The 20,000-nt window shown below is 45.9% G+C and overlaps 2 protein-coding genes across 3 annotated transcripts in view; one reads left to right on the forward strand and one right to left on the reverse strand.

Annotated features, from left to right (window-relative positions):
• The window catches only part of myo1ea (myosin IEa), a 39,252-nt gene extending 27,238 nt beyond the window's left edge, over window positions 1-12,014 (reverse strand). For both annotated transcript variants that reach the window (XM_030376384.1, XM_030376383.1), the window contains exons 1-4: window positions 11,755-12,014; window positions 4,603-4,746; window positions 3,105-3,194; window positions 2,418-2,512 (exon numbers count right to left, since the gene is read on the reverse strand). In XM_030376384.1, coding sequence (XP_030232244.1) covers window positions 2,418-2,512; window positions 3,105-3,194; window positions 4,603-4,746; window positions 11,755-11,757 — 332 coding nt within the window. In that variant the 5' untranslated portion in view covers window positions 11,758-12,014. The remainder of the gene's footprint in view (window positions 1-2,417; window positions 2,513-3,104; window positions 3,195-4,602; window positions 4,747-11,754) is intronic.
• A 1,197-nt stretch (window positions 12,015-13,211) lies between these two features.
• The window catches only part of mtmr10 (myotubularin related protein 10), a 15,992-nt gene continuing 9,203 nt past the window's right edge, over window positions 13,212-20,000 (forward strand). Inside the window, exons 1-6 of the mRNA XM_030377100.1 lie at window positions 13,212-13,868; window positions 14,375-14,435; window positions 15,596-15,732; window positions 15,844-15,916; window positions 17,540-17,682; window positions 19,349-19,442. Of these exons, the coding sequence (XP_030232960.1) occupies window positions 13,812-13,868; window positions 14,375-14,435; window positions 15,596-15,732; window positions 15,844-15,916; window positions 17,540-17,682; window positions 19,349-19,442 (565 nt within the window). The 5' untranslated portion in view covers window positions 13,212-13,811. The remainder of the gene's footprint in view (window positions 13,869-14,374; window positions 14,436-15,595; window positions 15,733-15,843; window positions 15,917-17,539; window positions 17,683-19,348; window positions 19,443-20,000) is intronic.

Below are 20,000 nucleotides of genomic sequence, written 5' to 3' on the forward strand. Positions count from 1 at the left end.
ATATTCCCCCTCTCCCCGTCTGTGCTTCTGGATACGACTGTGTCCCCAGACTTAGAGACACAGTAGCACCACTGGATCAGCTACAACATACATCCCACATGCCAGGAACAAAGCTGTGTTATGTATCACATTACACACACACATTGTAATGGGATTGTGTTATTTGAATGAATTGTCAATTATTAATGATTACGTTTTTCCTTTCCAACTTGAGCAGACCGTAATCATTTCCCTCAGGATTAATAGCCTCTGAATCTGAACCCATTCCACACTAACGAGGAAGTATGAATAAAGGATTAATAAAGGATTAATAAAGTATCTGAACCTAGCTAGCTGGCTGAGGAAATCCCCTGAACTGGTGACCAGAGCTCCCAGTGGCTGGTGGGAACTGGTGACCAGAGCTCCCTGTGGCTGGTCTGAACTGGTGACCAGAGCTCCTAGCGACTGGTCTGAACTGGTGACCAGAGCTCCCAGTTGCTGGTCTGAACTGGTGACCCGAGCTCCCAGCGACTGGTCTGAACTGGTGACCAGAGCTCCCAACGACTGGTCTGACCTGGTGAGTCCCAGCTGGGTATTATTGTCCCAGCAGGTTATTGTCCTCCTCACCAGTTCTGGTTTCAAGCTGTGGCTGCCGATTTAATCAAATCCTATTTTAGGCCCAAAGAGGTCTCATTGGACTCATTGTTTTGGCACCAAACGGAACGAATGCATCGTCCACTTCCTCAAAGACGTCGTGCCCAAACATGGAAGAAATGTGAGGGATTGAAGAAGCGACGTGTGGATGATGGAGTGAGTGTTTCATGCATTCATAGACCGTATCGTGTTTTACCTCTCATCGCTGTTATTTGGCGAGGGCTTCCCATGTTGTCTATTCAACAGTCTTGACTCCATGACATTTCGGAATATTTATGCCGTCATTTTGAATTCCATGTCTTTTATTACTTCTTTAAGTTCAGAATCCATTGAGATATTTTGAGAGGCATTGGCACAGTGTTTTATCAGAGGGGTTTTATGCTACATTACCAGAGCAGGATTAAACAGCCATATAGTGGCGTTAATGTTTACTGCTGTAACTCAGTTTCCTCTGGTCCGGCTGGCACAGGGCCGGCCTCTGGGAACAACAACAAAGGACTTGGCTCTGCTCAGGAAAATGTGGAGCAGATTATTTCAAGCCAGTGGGTCCAGAGTTCACCGCTCACAGTACAGTGCAGTTGTGCAATTAACAGGGTGGCAATTACACACACGATGACCGCGAACAGAGGGGGATTGAGGCGCACAAACATCGGCCTACAAACCATCAGAAGACTTTACACGAATGCTCAACACGACGCGGAGACATATCCCTTCACACCAGACTGAAACACCGTAGGCACACATGGGTGACCTCCCATCAGAGAGCAGAGAACGACACAGGCCTGATAGTCTACACTGCAGAACCACCCCTCATCATCACTACCCCACCTAATCACACCGTAAGCACACCTTAATCACACGGTATGGGAGGCCCCACCCTGCACTCACACCAGGGGATGTTGTTGACAACATCGCCCTGACGGCTCTTTGGCAGCGGGCCTTTGTATGCAGAGAGCTGCTTCATAACAACACAGCCCCGGCCTTTGTTGACCGCTCTGCTTGATTTCAGACCCACTGCGATGCTTTTCTGTGGGGGAAATGAGCTAGCAAGTGCTGGTGGGGCCACACAACAGGAGAGGGAAAGTGCTGAGCAGCAGTCCTGTGATGCTGGGAGCACTGGTATGCAGAGGCTCAGGTGAATGGGGAGCAGCATGGCACTGGGGGGACTGGGGGGACTGGCCTCAAACCATGACACCACACTTTACACTCAACAACAGCCGACCATAAAACTAGTGTTTTATAACAACAACAAATACAGCTCTCTCACAGTGGGGAAAGCTCTGACAGTATCGAATAACGACAGTTCTCAGAACAATTAAATGAAGTGGATCATTTGAGGTAAAGCCTTGTGATACTTATAAATACTGCTCAGGCATCAACAAGAAGTAACATTTAGACTGCAGAGATGTGACCTGTTGTAATACCGACCACATGTGGTCCAATTAATATCCTTTTATTATATTATTATGTTATATTTTTTTCCTATTTATCCCTCCTCCACGTTTTCCCAAAGGCCTACAATTCCAGCCAAGAGGTAAAGTTCCTTTAACTGGTTCAGCTGAGCACATGACCGGTGGAACCAGTTCACCACGTTGCCTGCGCCCCGCCCTCCTGGTGTCACATGCCACAATAAGAACACCTCATTTTCCTCATTCTTCACCTTCAGTGCCGGCTGAGAGAATGTTCCCAGAAGGCAGGTGAACTGACCAGCGTGTCTTGGGCGAGGAGAGCGGAGGGATCAGTGTGTTCTACGGAGAGCGGAACGGGCTGCAGTCTGCTCATACCTGATGATGACGCACTGGTTCTCCCGGTCGATCATCATGTTGCGGTACATGTTGTCTGCCAGAGCATAGATGTGAGGAGGATTCTCATACTGGGCCTGGATGGATGACAACAAAGGACACCTGCTTTGCATTGAGTACGCAAAATTGCGATCATATGATCTGTTCAGCACTCTGTATGATGTGATTGGAACGTACCTTGTAAATCATATAGAACTGGCCCTCTAAATCTCTGTGGCATGAAGTATGTGTTTCTATTGTTCGTTTTATAAGGGTGCTAACAAAACCAAACCAAGACATTACATCAGACAATAGGCCTTAATTAGACCTAAGGTATGTTTCACGTTTAATGCCAATGTGTATTTAAAATCTATTCTTAAGTAGCTTTTTTGCAAGACTATGAGGTCATTTTGCATGACCTACATAAGCTCTCAGTAGGCTCGCAGAGAGCATTCGACTTCAGCAGGCTGTTCTTTCAGAAAGGTGACGCCAGTTCCTGAAGGCAACACGTTCACTTCACAGAACACCGGGAACGGTTTCAGCAACACCTCGCTCAATTCATCTCCAGTCCCCAGCCTACGATATTTATCAAATCAGTGGATGGATGGATTATATTTTCTGAAAGCCGAGCCCTGTGACTCTGTGTGGCCGTCTCGCGTGTCCCTCCGGGTCCAGGGAGGGGTTACTCACCGCGCCCTGGTACATTTCCACTTCTTTCTCCCCGAAGTACGGCATCTGCTTGAAGGGGTTGATGGAGATGAGTACCGGGCCGATGTAGGTCTGGTGTCACCGGTTAGGGACCGTATATATTTACATCAAACATTCAGGGCATTTAGCTTTTATCTAAAGCGACTTACAGTGGGTACATTTGTCAGAAGAAAGAGAAACAACAATATATCTCTGTCGGTACAGTAAGGAGGATCATAGAACCAAGTGCTAAGCACTAACTATCACCAGGTTAACCCATTCCCTGTATACGACAAAGATAGCTAGGATAAGAGCTCATCTTTAAGTGCAAGGACGTACAACATACAATAAGTGTGTAAGATGCGTTTGGGGGGTTAAAGGGGAGGCTATATTCTAGGTGAGATCTGGACAAGTGAGTCTTGAGTCTTATACTGCCACACACGTACAAACGCATCAGAGGGAACCCCAAATGACCACGTGCTCTATGCTTCGGGTCTGTGTGGCCAGGCCGTGTGGGGCGGTCTATGGGGACCCAGTCTGAGCCTCACAACGACTCAGCTGTTTCCACGTTAGAGCCAACAGATCACAAATTGTATCACTGTGAGATGTTTGTTTGGCCCAGGGGTCAAACAGCTCAGGGTGAAGAGAGGAGGTATTGATGGGGTCCGCCAGTGACCCCAGCTGAAAGACCCCAGTGTTACGGACGCTCAGCGCCCAGAATCACCCAAGGACTCACTCCAAGTCTAGAACTAACCTTTACATTTAACAAATCACGGAATCAACCACTTTAACGTGTTTAACTTCCGGCACTCAGCTGTTGGAAAAGTACTAAAAGTCCTAAAAGTCTTAAAAGTCCTGTGGTAATGTCGTAGATAAATGTGCATGAAACCCCCGCTCGGGTGTCTGAGTCCAAACCCTCCACTATGATATATGCGGGGGGTTTCACCCCAGCAGCACATCCTGGTCCGACACAAAGCAGGGCCTGTCCAGTGGTAGTAGGAAGGGCAGGTTTCATTCACACAAACCGTCACTGAATCGCTCCACTGTCATTGTCCTCTCCCCTCACTGGTACGAGATACAGCCCAGTGAGATCAAAGCAGAAAACACTTGATTAGGATCGACGCACACACACACACACACACACACACACACACACACACACACACACACACACACACACACACACACACACACACACACACACACACACACACACACACACACACACACACACACTTTAAGGGATTATAAAGGGAACTTTCAGAGGCCTGACTGGGGAGTTTAGGGGGCCAGACAGCCCCCCCCCCCCCCCCCCCAGCCCACAGAACAGACTGGTGGGTGGGCGGGTCCCTTGTAAACGTTACCGTATTACTCATAGCTGCTCAGAACCGTGGAACGGCCAGTCAGCTATTCTGGGAACAGTTTGGTGGGCAGGGGGGGGGGGGGGGGGGGAGCAGATATTTCTCGCCGGCCTGCGAGCCGGGAGTGTGAAAGAGGATACAAAGATGTAGTCATCCATGTAGCGCTTCTTCAGGTTGTCCACGATGGAGTCCTCGTGGATCTTGCTGAGCAGCACCATGTCGTCCACGCCGCTGATCTTCACGTTGTGGCTCTGCCAGTGGTACCGGTGGTGGCCCCGGCTCCCCTGAAACACACGGCCGCACGCACAACGCTGTCACTAACACACGCCTTCGTACTCACCACTGTCACAAACACAGCACACCGGCGTCACCACGGTCAAACACAACACCCCTTTAGTATCTTTCTTTGATTTGTATCATTTTTGTGCGTCACGTTATCATGACGCGGCTGTATTCATGTTGAGCTGTGGGCCGTTGTGTTTGTGTGTTTTTGTGGTGGACCCGCGGAAGGTGGCTGCCAAGGCTAGACTAACGTAGATCCTTTTAATAAAAGAAAGAAATGTAGCCTACTTGAAATGTTTGTTTGTTTCATAGGGTTGGGGCCTCATCCATGTGTATTGCAGTGTGTGTCTTTATTTTGTGTACTAGCCATCAGTTCTAAATAAGGCCCTCGCTTTCTGGCAATGAGGTTGCGATGGCTAAATAAATAAATGCCCTGTTTCACCTCGACTAGTAAATGGGATTTTTGTTTGCTGTCACACACACACAAGTGATGAGCTGAGTTTCTCTAACTTCGAAAGTCAGGCTTCCCATAAGTGCTGATGCAGACCCGTTGTGGGCACAGTCCACCTTCTGCACGTGTTGTTGTTTCAGAAGGAGTGCGTCTGAGAACTCTCTTGGCCTGGCTGAGGTCATCAGTCATGTGTTATGAGTCAATCTCATCTGGCTGCTAAGGGGAGTGAGTCTCCTCCTCCTGGACGGCCAAACAGAACCGCTCCAACACATGAGTCACGGCTAGACACTATAGCCCTCCGTTTAGGACTTCACTGCCGAACCGATTGGTCCAACAGAGGGAGAGAGAAAAGGCCTTTTAGGTGATTCTTGTTTTTCAAGCTAACGTTATCGTCCCATAGAAAGGAAGTGTTCCCTGAACAAGTATTCCATTTAGAAAGATTTGAATGTGAAAAAGCATCAATAAGGCCTTTGGTTCCATGAACTTTTTGATTTGAATAATTCCCTGACGCTCTTGGCTAATCATTGAACATCCTCTGTTTACAATTGATGCACGTAATGGGTGTAATATGCTCATTCAAATGATGAGGTAAAAAGATGGTGGACGACACAAGGCATACAAACAAACAAACCACACAGACCTGGTTCAACATGTTGCTCAGCTGTGTTAAATGTTTGTTCTGCTGTTAGTTCGTTTAGCAGTTCATTATACAAGCCATAAATCCATGATTCTGACCTACAAGACTTGTACAAAAGGTGTGTCTTTCTGCCATTTCTCAAACGTAACCAAAAACACATCTCATTTTCATATACTTCAAATCAAGTGAAACTTCCCAGTGCCTTTGTTAGCAAACATAAAGGTACCATTAAAATAAAGTGCCTAACCCAGCCTGCCGTCAGTCCCAATCCACCTCATCCTTCATTGAAGACATGTTTGGAATGATTACTTCAAGACAGATAGGCAGTGAGCGCTTAAAATGTCAGCTATTCAAAGAATGGCTTTACTTTCTCAGCGTTAACCCCTTCCTCCACCAGGTTGGATAACCACAAACATGTTGTGATTCACAACAGCGGTGTAGTGTGAGTGTGTGTGGTTCGCAGGTACACATGTGTACACCTCCCCTGGCTGGGAGGTGTACACACTACAACAACAGCCACGAAGGGTCTGCTCTGAGCTCTGCTACGGTGGAGTGTTGAGGTCGGCCTGGTGGCAAGATGATGGGAAAGAGAAGGGAGGGGAGGAATCTTTGTTATTTAATTCCCAGCCCACATTTTTCTCCTCGCCTGAGTCCAGGGTTTCTCTGAACGGGCCTTTAGGCAGACGCCCGGCATTCTAGCAGCCCCACGCTATAAGAGATTCAAAAAGGGCTAACTTTGTATTTTTTTTTTTCAGTCCAACATAGGCTTAAAGGGATCGTGTGTAGCTAGGTTGATCATGTTTTAATTCCCCCTCCAACGGGTCACATAATGGCCAAGCGGTCATTCTCATGGGTGCTATGGTTATTTTGACTTGCGCGTCGTTGGATAAAATCGTGGAAGTGCACCTTTGTTTGTTTTGAAGGCGCCGGGCTGTGGGTTCTCCTAACGAGAGAACACCTTGAGCTGCAGCAGGTCGAGGGGAGGGAGAGCGAGGTGGCAGAATGCAAACAAGATGACAGGTCCCGGGGGAGACACCGGAGAGCCAGCTAGAGTCAGCTGTAACAACACCGTCGCTATGGAAGCGCCTTGGACTTCCGCCTCACGTCCTTGGCGCGTTACACACGTCCCAGTCGGGGAGATCATTCTGCTGCATCATGCCACCCTGCTGGGCTTGGACGTTCCACGACTACATGTTGGAGGAGTCGTCATGTTTTCTTGCAAGAAAACCGATAAGAGTAGGAAAACTGTTAGGAACGAGATATTTAGTGTAAATGTTTTAGGATTTTTTGCACCCTGATCCATAAGTACAAGCGCTGCCTTCATGCAAATACCATGACCATATAAGGCGAGCGCGGAGCCAAGCTGGGCTCAGGGTACAGGAAGTGGCTGGGTTTGATTCAGTATCAAAAGCAGCACTTTCCCCCTCTTCTGCCTGCTCTGCCAAGTCCCTTCTCTGCTCCAGATTTGACACACATCCCACCATGTGTTCAAAGGAATTAAAAAGTAGATTGATAAAATATGCATATAGAGATGCATGTATATTAAAATAAAGATAAATAGGAATGAGGGAAAAAAAGTCTTTGACAATTCGGGACCAGAATATGAAACCTCTCTTTCAAGGTCAATTTGCAAACAAAAAACAAAGCAAACGTCTGTGTTTAGAGATCATTTGAGAGAGAGGGTTATATGAGTTATGCAAAGCAAGCGATTCCACGGCCAGGCTACACCGTCTGCATGAGTTGGGACTCAGCCGAGAACACCCTGCAGTCGACGGAATCGAATCGTATGCTGACGTAACGTTTTGAGGAGACTGCACTTCTGGATAATAAAACCCTGTTGCAGCTTTATTGTATGAATGATATGGCTGAACATGAGGGATCAAACATTAAGAGACTAAACAGAAACAACAAACAGGGTGACAGAAGCCGACGCGCACGTTCTCTGCTGTAAACCGGTGAATCATTGATCTCGGTGTCAGGTTGCCAAGACAAACACGGACCGCCATCAGATGTTCATTGTTTGGGGGATATTATGATCCAAAACGTCTAATAACTGCAGCCCCCACTCAGGTGAGTTCAGCAGGAATGCAAATGGGAAACAGACATCTGCAAAACCGATCATAACCGATCTCAGTGGACCGATGGAGGAAACAGAGAGAAACAATGGCCGACCACATCAGACTGGGGCGACCGTGGTAACAATTCAGACGATATTCAAGTGGATCACAGGCGTCCATCTTGTGACACGCAGATCAAGATTGAACAGTAAAGTCTCCTCGACTGCCTCCAGGCTACAACGACAAGCACCCCGTCTCATCACGCCATTCTGACCCAGGACAGCAGGCCGCTGGAGGGAAGCTGAGCCCATGGGGGGTGCTCCACATAACGGCCTGTATGAGACTCCCCCGAGCCCAAGAACCCCCCCCCCCCCCCCCCCCCCCCCCCCCCAGACTGGGCCTAGTGAATGTCTTGTCAGGGGAATGCTGGTCCTGCTGTCCTGACCAGGCAGTAAATAACTGCACAGTCAGGTTAAAAGAGGGAGTGGTTTAAACAGTCTTTGTTGCCCTGGGTTACGGGTATGTGAACACGAGTTGCACGGACCATTAGCTTCTGCTGTTTCTCTATGAGACGTAAACACCTGCAGACGGGGGATGGTGGTCGACGGGCAGGGACAGGGGTCACCCGTCTGCACTGCGGCGCTCTTCAGAAGCATCACGTGTGCTTCTCATCAGGGCACCGCATCGGCGATGCGGTGCCCTGATCAGAAGCACACGTGATGCGTCCCTCCCACCTCTCGAACACGCCGGTTCTACAATATGCCTGGAATCGTATGTTCAGACATGGGGAGAAAAACAAACAAATAGAAAACTGGTGTACTGTTTTTCCTGTTTGTTCTGTTTGTCCATACTTAGGCATTTCTTTTTGCATCTATTTTGGTTTTCAGTTGCACTACTTTGTATTTTTATTGTATAGTGTCATTGTATCTCCTGTGTCTTCCGTGGCTGCTGTGCTGTAACACAGGAATTTCCTTTCCGTGATTAATAAAGTTTTATCTTAGCTTATCTATATATATATATAAATGTATTTTGGTATATTTGGCATATTAGCCGACTAAGCGCTGACTGGTTGCAGGCTGAGATGAATCAGGCAGGCAGAATGTTGTGTGTTGTCACTGTGTAGCATTACATTTTTTTTATATTTTTAGACCTTTTTGTTGTAAACCATTGAGATCATTTGAGAGTATTTTTAAGATACATGGTATGTGGTCTGGGTTTCAGTCACTAAATTTGTATTTATGCTAGTAAACATTAAAACAATGATTCTAATCTCTAAATAGGATCGCTGAGACTGATTAGTTTAAGGCTTAACTATTGCTGGTATTCTTTACTATTTACACTGGCCAATCAGAATGATTTTCAATACGGAGAATGAATCCTTTCTGAGTTTATTAAAATAAAACTCCCATGCCGATGCCGTATCATTCTAAAAGAGCATGTTTGTTATAAAAGCCATGCATTAGAAAGACTCCAAGATCCACGCTGCGTTCCCAGATAGAGGGAGTAGAGTGAAAACAAAAGGTAACCAAGGGCAGAGCCGCCAGTGATAAGAGAGTCAACACCCAGACTGTGAGGCCACCTGACGTGTGACCACAGTGAAACCAGCAGAGTCAGTCACCGTGCACACATACTCCCTGTTCACGGCGTGAATCACTGAACAGGGACACAGGTGTCACCTCAGACTAGAGGATCTAGTATTAATCCAGTTATGGAGACATGATGAGGTCACCTTCACCGATAGAATTCACACCATTGCAAACCAGTTCTGAATCGGCCAATCCCAGGTGGTGTGTTGCTACTGTGGGTAATGAACAGCCAGGGACAAACAGACCTTGACAATCCATTCATGTGAAGCACGTGCATGTGTTTGAATTGGGTTCCCACCAGTGTTATTTATGTATATTAAGTAAATTAAAAGCATGCAGTGCCTGCTGCAAAATATTAACATTTAATTGATTTAAAACTTGGCTTATGAGATACAAGTTGGATTTTCTTTTGCAACGAATACATGAGATTCTCTGTGGGCTCAGACGTGACTTTGCCAAACATGACCTTGCCATAAGTTGGTTTAAACAGAGATACTGCAAGCTGTGGATGATACTGACCCCAGACACCAGCAACATGTTGTCTGGTTGTCTGGTTGTCTGCTTCAATGTTCAGCTTGAATTGTGCTTCATTCTGTTTCTACTGAGTGTGGCGGAGAACGTGTCAAATTGAGTTAAAAGAACAACCAGACAAAATCAACCAGCAGGCGATTCAAAGCCGTGTACTGTTTCCTCTACAGCCATGCTCAATGCACCATGAAGCAAGCAAGTGTTACAGATACTAATAGCCTAGTAATAACTGAAAGCATACTTATAAATCAACCTGCTATGAATATGCTCAGCACTCTCTATGAACCACTCGTACTTAATCAAGGAAACAGCGTGAGGGTGAACCATGTCGACGTGAGGCAGGGATCACAGGGCGCCTCAGCATTCATTCATCCACATTAGGCCGGGCCGGGTGGCCGACACTAGAAGGTGGAATGGGCGTACGAGAGAGAGACACGCGCAAGGAGTTCTGCAGGTCAACACTCTGCATCCTCATCCTGCTCCCAGAGCCTCAGCTCCTGGGTAAATCTCTTCAGCAGAGATGGGTTTGGGAAAATGCTTTAAAATGGGGAGGGGGGTGTTTCTGAGTTTACGCACCTCCCAGTAGGAGAGACTAGCGCTAATGCAAGCCATCTGCTGTCAGAGTGACTTACTTTTCTGCATCTGGCTGGGAGGGAACCCATAGGCAGGCTTTCTGTTTGCTATTTCAGACACTGGGACAGACTGGCTAGGCTGCTCTTGTTCCAATGAATGGAGCATTCTTGTGCCTCTTCAAATATCCCAAAACAAAAGGTTAATATCTGCTTCACCAGTCCTCTTACTTTTCAAGAGGGCAGACACCAATGTGAAGTTGCTTTTCTTATTTTCTTTAACTCCTTTAACACTATAACGTGCAATGTCACCGTAAAGGTGCTGGACCCAATCGCCCACGAGTTACCATCAGTGGTGATCCAGATGACAACACACATCCGCTCAGGGCATCTGAACTCCAAACATACCAGCCTGCCAGCGTACCAAGGCGGAGGCCATTCCATCTCCTCTTCTATCGTTAGCCTTGGGCGTGTGTGTGTTGAGGGGAATGCATTCAACCACCAGGAAAAACCTGTCTCAGGTCCGGCCCGAGCTCAGGGTAGACAACACACTACACACTCCGTGGCCCACACTGGTAACCGGGCTGGTTTGACGGGCGGTGATACATGACCCATAAACACTCTGGAAACTGTTTGTGTCCTAGTGGGAAAGATTATAGATGTGTGTATTGTCTGCCAGTCAAAGGGGTCAAAGGTGAAACCAAATGACCAGCTCTGGCTGCAATATTTACCTGTTAGTCTTAGATATCAGAAAGATATTAAAGTGAGAGAGAGAGAGAGAGAGAGAGAGAGAGAGAGAGAGAGAGAGAGAGAGAGAGAGAGAGAGAGAGAGAGAGAGAGAGAGAGAGAGAGAGAGAGAGGGGAGACAGAGATAGGGGAGAGGGAGTGGGGGAGAGTGAGAGGGAGAGAGAGAGACAGAAGAAGGGAGAGTGAGGGGGGAGAGACATCAGTGTATCTCGACTTAGAGAAGAGATTAATAAATTGTCTGGTTACTGATAAAATTCTGGACAAAATAAATGAGCCTCAAATTAATGAAGACTTAAAAGTTTAAACTATGAAAACATGAGAGCATCATACATACTGTGATGTAATAATGTTTTTTTAAAAGTGCAGGTCTATGAAACAGAAGTCCATAAACTCCATAGTGATAATATCAGTGCCATAAGTCTCTTGATCACTCACCATCCTGAACTGGTTTATGGGTAGCCTTACTGGGTAACCTTATCTTCTGCTGTGTCCCACTGGGACAGCGGAAAGTATCACTTTATCCAAGTCTAGTCCTGGAGTCCAAAACCAAAAACTTTGCGCGACGAACCCGTCAAGAACATAAAATCCAAGTCTACCGCAAGATCCCTTATAGTGTTTAACAGCATGGATGCTCCTCCGGCGGCGTCCTCACGACATTCTGGTCTTCGAACCTACAACCGATCGGGCGCTGCGATGGGCAGAGACTCTCAGGTGACGTAGAGGCGGCACGCACCATATATGGAACCCCATCTTAAACATCACACAGGAAACCGGGAGAGAGGATCCAATGAGAGGAGCGGAACGGGAAATTATTTAAATATTCATGAGTTGTGTTCGGGGAAAACATGCACTGCACATGCGCAAGATCTTCCCAGACCGGAGGCTGTAATGCACTTCAGGAAAGTTGTGTACGTTTGTGAATGGCTGTGTAGCGTTGAAATGCACTGTATAATAAAAAAATATGTTAATGACAATAATAATAATTGGAATAGTAATAAATAATTGTTTACGTATGCAAATGTGAGTGATGTAGTGGACAGGAAGATTGGGCAGGGGGTTTAATGTTGTAGCATCCTAGTGTTAATTAGTACTGTTAAATGTTTATGCATGTGTGTGAGTGTGTTTGTGTGCGTGTAAAAGAGAAAGAAAAATTGCCATTTATTGCATTTGATAAACAAATGTATTTATTTTAAATGCAATGTAGGCAAACTAAACTCTTGCTATGCATTCCACTTCAGTCTTCGTTCTCAGTGGGCTTTGAATGACGTGAGGTGAACTTGTAGTCCTCGTCAGGCTGCTGCTGAGAACGACGCTGTTTGTAGGCGTTTGGAACACAATACTTGGGAAACAGCGCCCTCTGGTGGACTGTTGAAGGGACACAAGTTAGACGGTTAGACTGCATGGATCATCATCTTCTAACAATTTGAACTCACGGTGTAAGGAGGCAGTCCCTCTCCGGTATAGTATAAAAATATACAACAATGTAAAAAAAAAATGTAACCAACCCAAGAAACATACAGTGGTACATATGTAATTGATCAGGTCCCTACTCGGAGAGCCCACATGTACAGAAAGCATCTTCTCTGTATTGCCCCACATCCACTTGTTGCTCTCATCAAGGGTTTTGAGGGATATCACACGCATACGCTACTACCTTATAATATATATATATATATATATATATATATATATATATATATATATATATATATATATATATATATATATATATATATATATATATATATATATATATATATATACATATGTGTGTGTGTGTGTGTGTGTGTGTGTGTGTGTGTGTGTGTGTGTGTGTGTGTGTGTGTGTGTGTGTGTGTGTGTGTGTGTGTGTATGGGGGCCCTCCTTGTGTCTGAGGGCCCTCCCTGTCTCTTGGCCCTCCCCATCTCCGGGCCCTCCCCTCCCACCAACATAAACATGGACGTCAGGCCCACAGCCCCAGTGAGCCTGTAGTGTTCTGAATGCAGCCATGGACCCTAAGGATCTGTAGCGATGAGTACCGGAGGAGCGGAGGGTGGACGCTGAACTCTGAGTGTCTGGTGACTGTGTGTGGAGATCTGATGCTCCTCGGAGCCTCTGCTAGCTCCATAGCTCATAGCTTCTTAGCTCCGTAGCTTCCTAGCGCCATAGCTTCATAGCTCAAAGCTCCGTAGCTTCAATGCTCATCGCTTATTAGCCTCATAGCTCCGTAGCTTCATTGCTCATAGTGTGTTAGCCTCATAGATCATAGCCCCGCAGCCGCCCCAGAGGCTAACACCGCTGACAACTGTCCGCCTCCCCGCTGGTTCCTCATCGATGGGGGATCCGACCTGCTCGCCGCTTCGTCCCGAAGACAGCACCCCTTTATGATCACCGGTGAACTCAACGTCTTGGTTTTAGATCGTACTGGTTAACACCGTGTTAATTCCAGTACAGCCAGCCCCTGCTGAGGGGACCATAGAGCCGGGCGGTGGACTGTAATCCGACTTAAACCATGTTTACTGTGAGACCCCTGAAGCCCACCTTCAAGTCCTACCTCCCTCCTCTACAGGTACGATCCTAACATTGTTATCCTGTTGTCAGGATAAGAATCCTCACAGGACACATACAACACATACAACTATTTACTTTAACTTACTTACTTAAAGCTCATGTCCAACCTGCTCACTAGTGAGGTTAGGAAGTAGTGATGGTAAGAATTGTTTCACTGTGACTTCATCCTGCTGTACTTACTGTACACTTATTACTTACTTACTTACTTACTTACTTACTTTTTTACTTACTTACTTACTTACTTACTCACTTAAAGCTAATGTAAATATGCTCACTAGTGGTAGTAGTGTTATTAAGATGTGTTTAATTGTCACTACATCCTGTTGGTCTGTTCCAAAACAAACTTTTCGAATAGTGTATATTGTTAAATTTAGTATATATAGTTAATATAATTAGCTGAGATACTGTTGTTATTGAAAGACATAAGCCTCTACTCTATCTCTAAAGACTTTGCATTTGAAGTCTACAATGTGACCCTGTGCTGCCTGTTTTCTTTATCTCCAGACGGATGTAAAGAAAAGCCTACACCCTCCTGTTAAAAAGTTGGAAGCAACACTACTTCCAGGTGAGTTTTCTTTGCCATAGATTAAATAATGTGAGAATGCAGTAGGACAATGCACTTGGCGTGTCAAATCTTTATCGGGTAATTTGCATAATATTAAACTACTCGCGTCGTTCACTAACTCACTCAACATGATAGCACATTTATACTGGTAGTGATAAATGCCATGGCATTCCGTGTCTTTTGTGACGGTTTTAAGTAGTTCATTGCAACTGTCATAGTACTAGGCAGCGATAATACAAGGCCTATATGATCACTTGACTTCCTTACTTTGCAAATGGCTGCAGAAGTGAGAATCTGTACGTACACTCCAGTCCTTTCTTTGCAAATAGGCTGCAGAAGTGAGAATCTGCACGTGAACTCCGGGTCCTGAAGATAACACTCAACGACCACAAACGTGCACACACTAGGGTAGAAGCTGTTGCAGAAGTGAAAGCTTTTAAGAGTACCTTGGAGGATTTCAGACGGGGTTACGATGGGTGTGCCCTCAAAGGTCCTCCACACATCTGGGGGCTGAATCTGTGATTAGCTGGTGACCCCATATTTAAAAAGGGGTTTGGAGTCTACTCCTATGTTTACTATCATTCCTCCTGGCCTCTGAATGCCAGTGTACTAGGAACCCTGGGCCTGGGTCTGGCTCCTCATTGATGCCCAAGGAATCATAAGAGCTTATGTTTTTTATTTTTGTGTAAACAGAGAAGGCAAATTAACGTGTAAATTTGAGGCAAATTAAGGAGTGCTTGACCTGCTCAGGCAAGCAGTAGTGTGTCTGTGAGGCTAGCTGTCTGTGGGCTTTTTCAGACCAAACAAAAAACGAATTTACTACCGCTAATGACTCATGGTCACATGACACTTGGCTTACATGGTGTATTTGGTAGGAGTGTTTAGGACTTGTGCATTCATTAGGTCATGTTCGTTGATGTACTTGGACTTTCATTGCTTCGGTTTTTAAACAGGCGTAGGTTTTTAAAGTGTGATGTAATGTATGATCCAAAAGAGTAGTAGTATACAGCTTTTTCTTCGGTTTGAGCTCATTTTCTTCACGTTAAATCAAAGGCACTCCTACAAAGCACTCGGATGGATGTCCAGTTGTTTTGCTTGTGATGCCGTTTCAACCCCCTCCCTGTGTTGATCCAGTCCTTTGTTCTTGTGTATTACTTCAGGAGAGATTGTTGTCAATGAGGTGAACTTTGTGAGGAAATGCATCGGTGCTGAGAAAAGCCACGATGACCTTTGGGGGAAACTGATCTGCACCAACTTCAAGGTCTCCTTCGTCACCCATGAGGCTCTGGCCCAACCAGTAGGTCCCCTCATTAAACTGCTCTAGATGTCATTTTCATATAAGAGGCTGTATGCGTTTTGTTTTGCCTTAATGCAAGCTATTAATATTTTTTATTCTGCTTTCTTTCAGAGATTTCAGGTTTCAAACCGCTTGCTTGGAGAACATGACATCCCCCTGGCCTGTGTGGATCAGGTGGTGACAGGTACATAAAGAGAACCATTTCAAAAGCTTTGGGGATAATTCGGTGGTTGCAGATCGTGTGTGTGTGTGTGTGTGTGTGTGTGTGTGTGTGTGTGTGTGTGTGTGTGTGTGTGTGTGTGTGTGTGTGTGTGTGTGTGTGTGTGTGTGTGTGTGTGTGTGTGTGTGTGTGTGTGTGTGTGTGTGTGTTCCTTATGAGCAGAGCCTTCTCCCCCCCTCTGCTGCCTGTCGGCCAGTGATGTACTGGGCTGTCCTCACTCACTGTTTGTAATGAAGAGCCCCCTCTCTGTACCTGTGGTTCCCGGGCTGGTGGTGCGTCGCTGGTGGGCCACCCTCGGGATTAGCCAGGCCAACACTTAGGGGACGGCGCGCTGGTGGTGCTGCAGGCCAGGGATTAGACTTGTTTATGCAACTCTGGGCTGTCATTCGCTGACGGGGCAAGGGCAAAGCGCTCGGAGCGTCTGTTTGTTATGCTAATATTACCGAGCTGCTGGGACTTGTTTTCCCAGTCCATGAATGACACCATTTGTTTGTGAATCAACAATGCTAAAAGTAGTCCCAAAGCACATCCGGTTTGCTTTTAGTTTTATTCTCTCCTATTAGCCTTAGAGAGCCGATTAAAAGTACCACAGACATGTTTTTAGGTACTTCCCAATGCCAGGTACTGTCCAAAAGGGGATTTCAGACAAACTGTGACGTATTTTTCAGGACCTTAACTATGATGCACGAGCTGTTGGGAGACATTTGATAATTGTGCACGTTTTTGTTTTGATTTTGAGAGCTGCGTTATTATGAAGATACAAAGAGTGTGTTAGGGTTCCCGTCGACCTTGGTGAGTAGATAACGGGAGCATTGTCCTTCCAGAACAACGTCTTCCTCCATCTGTGTTTGACCATTTGTTCACAGCAGCCAACGCTGCGTCTTAGTCGTTTCATTTTTTCTACATATGTTTCAGTGGTTTCCTTTCAGTGTGAATTGTGATGTCGGCCACGGGCATGTACCTCTCCGATTTTCTTTCTTCTGCTCATTTGCGTCTACGGTTACTGCACAGAACCTCACCTCCAAACCACCTCCAGGCATCCACACAATCTTCATGTGTTGTTCTGTGTGTGTTCTCGGCCTGTTTGTGTTTTGTTTTGTTTGTTTGCCTTCTGGTGTTGATTTAAATGTGTCCTTTTGTAGGAAGAAGCATTTCCACTTCTGTTTATTTGGTTCTGCTTGACAGTTACTGGCAAGATCATTTGGGATTCAGCATAAATGATCATATTTTCTCCATACACAATGTGTGATGAAAAAGCTTGTATGCATACCCATTTTATATGCTGTGATCATCAAGAGTTATAGTAGACTTTTTTTTTAGTAATTATTTCTGTTGACTCTTCATACAATTCTTGTTCTGTCCAAAGAAATTGCTACTTGCTTATTAATTACAACAAAATCTTCTCGATTATCCTCAATGGAAAATATGCATGAGGGAGACTTTCCTTTACACAGCATTTGATGTTATATAAAACTTGTAGTACAGGAATCTGAATTATGGTACTTTCTTTCATCTTCCTCAATATCATGAAGGCCATTTCTGTTTACTTTAAGCTCAGATTGTGTTGTTCTTGTTGTTGTGTTCCAGTCAACGATGCGAAGGGGAAGAAGAAAGTCCTGGGCTCCAATCAGAAGCTCAAGTTCAACCCCAGCGAGCTCATCCTCTACTGCAAGGACTTCCGCATCGTGCGGTTCAGCTTCGATGAGGCCGGTCCTGAGGGGGCTAAGAAGGTGAATGTGGTAACGCGTTACCCCAGTGTGTTGTCTAAATAACTCGGGTCGATCAGGCATGCTGTCAGCCTGGCTTCGCCCGCCTACGTACTTCTGCTCAATATTCATTTCCCTTCAGTACTACGTCTGGGTTTGCGGAATATTCGTGGGTTTTCTCCGGTCGAATTTTGCCGGTCCAATCAGCGAACAGAGGGGGTGGCTGAGAGCAATGACGTTGAGGTCGTGCGCTAGTTTGAGTTGTAGTCAAACGTTAGCCATTGGTTAAGGCAGATCCAGAGTGGCACTGGACAGATCCAATAGTCTTAAACTCCAACAGACCCCCGCCTTCAAGTGAGTTAACGTTTGTCAATGGAGAGTGGCCAGACTCTCTGCAAATGAAATGATGTACGAGAGTCTGGTAGGACCAGGCCATGCTGAGGTCACACCAGTATAAAACCCCAGTTTGGATGCTGGGATCAAAAGCCAGCCTCGGTAGGTAGTGACTGACCAGGGGAACATGTGACTGGGTAGAACTTTAGATTCAGCACCACGGGCCGGGGAACAAGGCCTCCATTGAAACACGCGCCCTATGACATCGCCGGACCGCGACAGGGCAGAGTGTGACGAGGGCGAGACAATAATGGGTGTTGGTTCTGCACATGCTGTAATTATGGAAGTGGTTCTGATTGTTTTGCACTGATTGTTGCGTTTCCTCTTTGGAGGAAAAAATGGTATTAAAGATCACGTTGCTCTGACACCTCATTCCATTAGCTCGGTGGTGTTTTTAGTCTCGTTCCAAAATAATGAAACATCAACAAAATCACAGCCTATATCTGATATATTCTACGAATGAAAGATGCTGCCCAGCCCGTACCTTTCTTTGTTTACAATAATTGTACATCAAGTACAGGGCCACCCGCCCAGCGAGCTACGCTACGCTAGTTCACGTCACACAGTCACCCAGACAGTTGGAGTGCCCAGAACTCTGTTATTGACTGTAGGCTGTGGGCCAGGGTTTGAGTCTGGACCAGCATGTAGCTGGTTTGGTTCACTCCTATGGCGACCAGCTCAGAAACACTGCTGAACTCCGGCCCATTAAAAAATATATATCTACATTTTAGTTTCGAAATCCATCTGGTGATTGAATTGCTCTCCCTAAAGGTAGCACATGGCACCACCTTGGGCATGGAGGCCATGTTTCTGCCCCTATCCTTAGCCGTCTATTTATGGAAACCACACACGTAATTACGGTTTCCTCTTAAAACGGCCCTTGTGTTTTTATTGTGCAGTATGGATTGAAGCCAATCTATATAGATCTCTCTGCCACTGGAAATGACAGAGCTGGGGCAGCACGGCTATTTCTAAAATGCACACACACACGCTCAGACAAACGGAGGAAATTGGAAACACAAATGGGAAGAAGCTAATTAATTTAGGATCAAAAGTATTATTTATTTGGAATAGGATTCGATGAGATCTTAAAAACGATTAAACCGAATTCCATTCTTATGTGTGTGTACTCAAATCTCAAATAACAATCCAGATTTCTTTGAATATTCAATGTCAACCACTCTAATATTATAGCTTTTTATAGAACCAAATTTTTATCATATTGTATTGAAAATCCAAAAAGTGTGTTCTGCGTGTAGATGTTTCTTGCTAAGGATCTCCGGTCTCTCCTCTCCAGGTGTGCCTGGCCATCGCCCACTACTCTCGGCCCGCAGACCCTCAGCTGCTGTTTGGCTTTGAGCTCATCGGGACCCGATACCTGGGCTCCTCAGGTACGCTCTGACCACAGACTGTACACTCTCAGGATCCTTTATCGTCAGCCAATGCCCTGGTGGATTGGATTGTGTAGGGCTGCGCAATTTATTCATATGAATCTGAATCGTGATTTTTGGCCTCTGCAATAAGCTAATCGTGGTAGGCTACAATTCATTGGACAATTTTTCTTTTAAAATGAAAACATGAATCTCATTTTGTTAATGGAAATAAAATGATAAACCATTACAACTCGGTAATTGCTTAATTGTTGTTGTTTTTTTAGAACAGTTTGTGCCACAGAATACATAGAGAATCGGTTATCTTTCAATCGCACTGAATAATCCCAACCACGATATCGAGCAAAATAATCCCAATCAGAGTCCGTGTCATAGTGGGTTAGCCCAGACCGTGTGTGTACCTCAGTGTGGGTCTGCCCTGACCGTGTGTGTACCTCAGTGTGGGTCCGCCCTGACGGTGTGTGTACCTCGTTGTGGGTCTGCCCTGACCGTGTGTGTACCTCGGTGCCTTTGTTGGTCTGCCCTGACCGTGTGTGTACCTCAGTGTGGGTCCGCCCT

Source organism: Gadus morhua, chromosome 14 (assembly GCF_902167405.1).
Source record: "Gadus morhua chromosome 14, gadMor3.0, whole genome shotgun sequence".
Lineage (NCBI taxonomy): Eukaryota > Metazoa > Chordata > Actinopteri > Gadiformes > Gadidae > Gadus > Gadus morhua.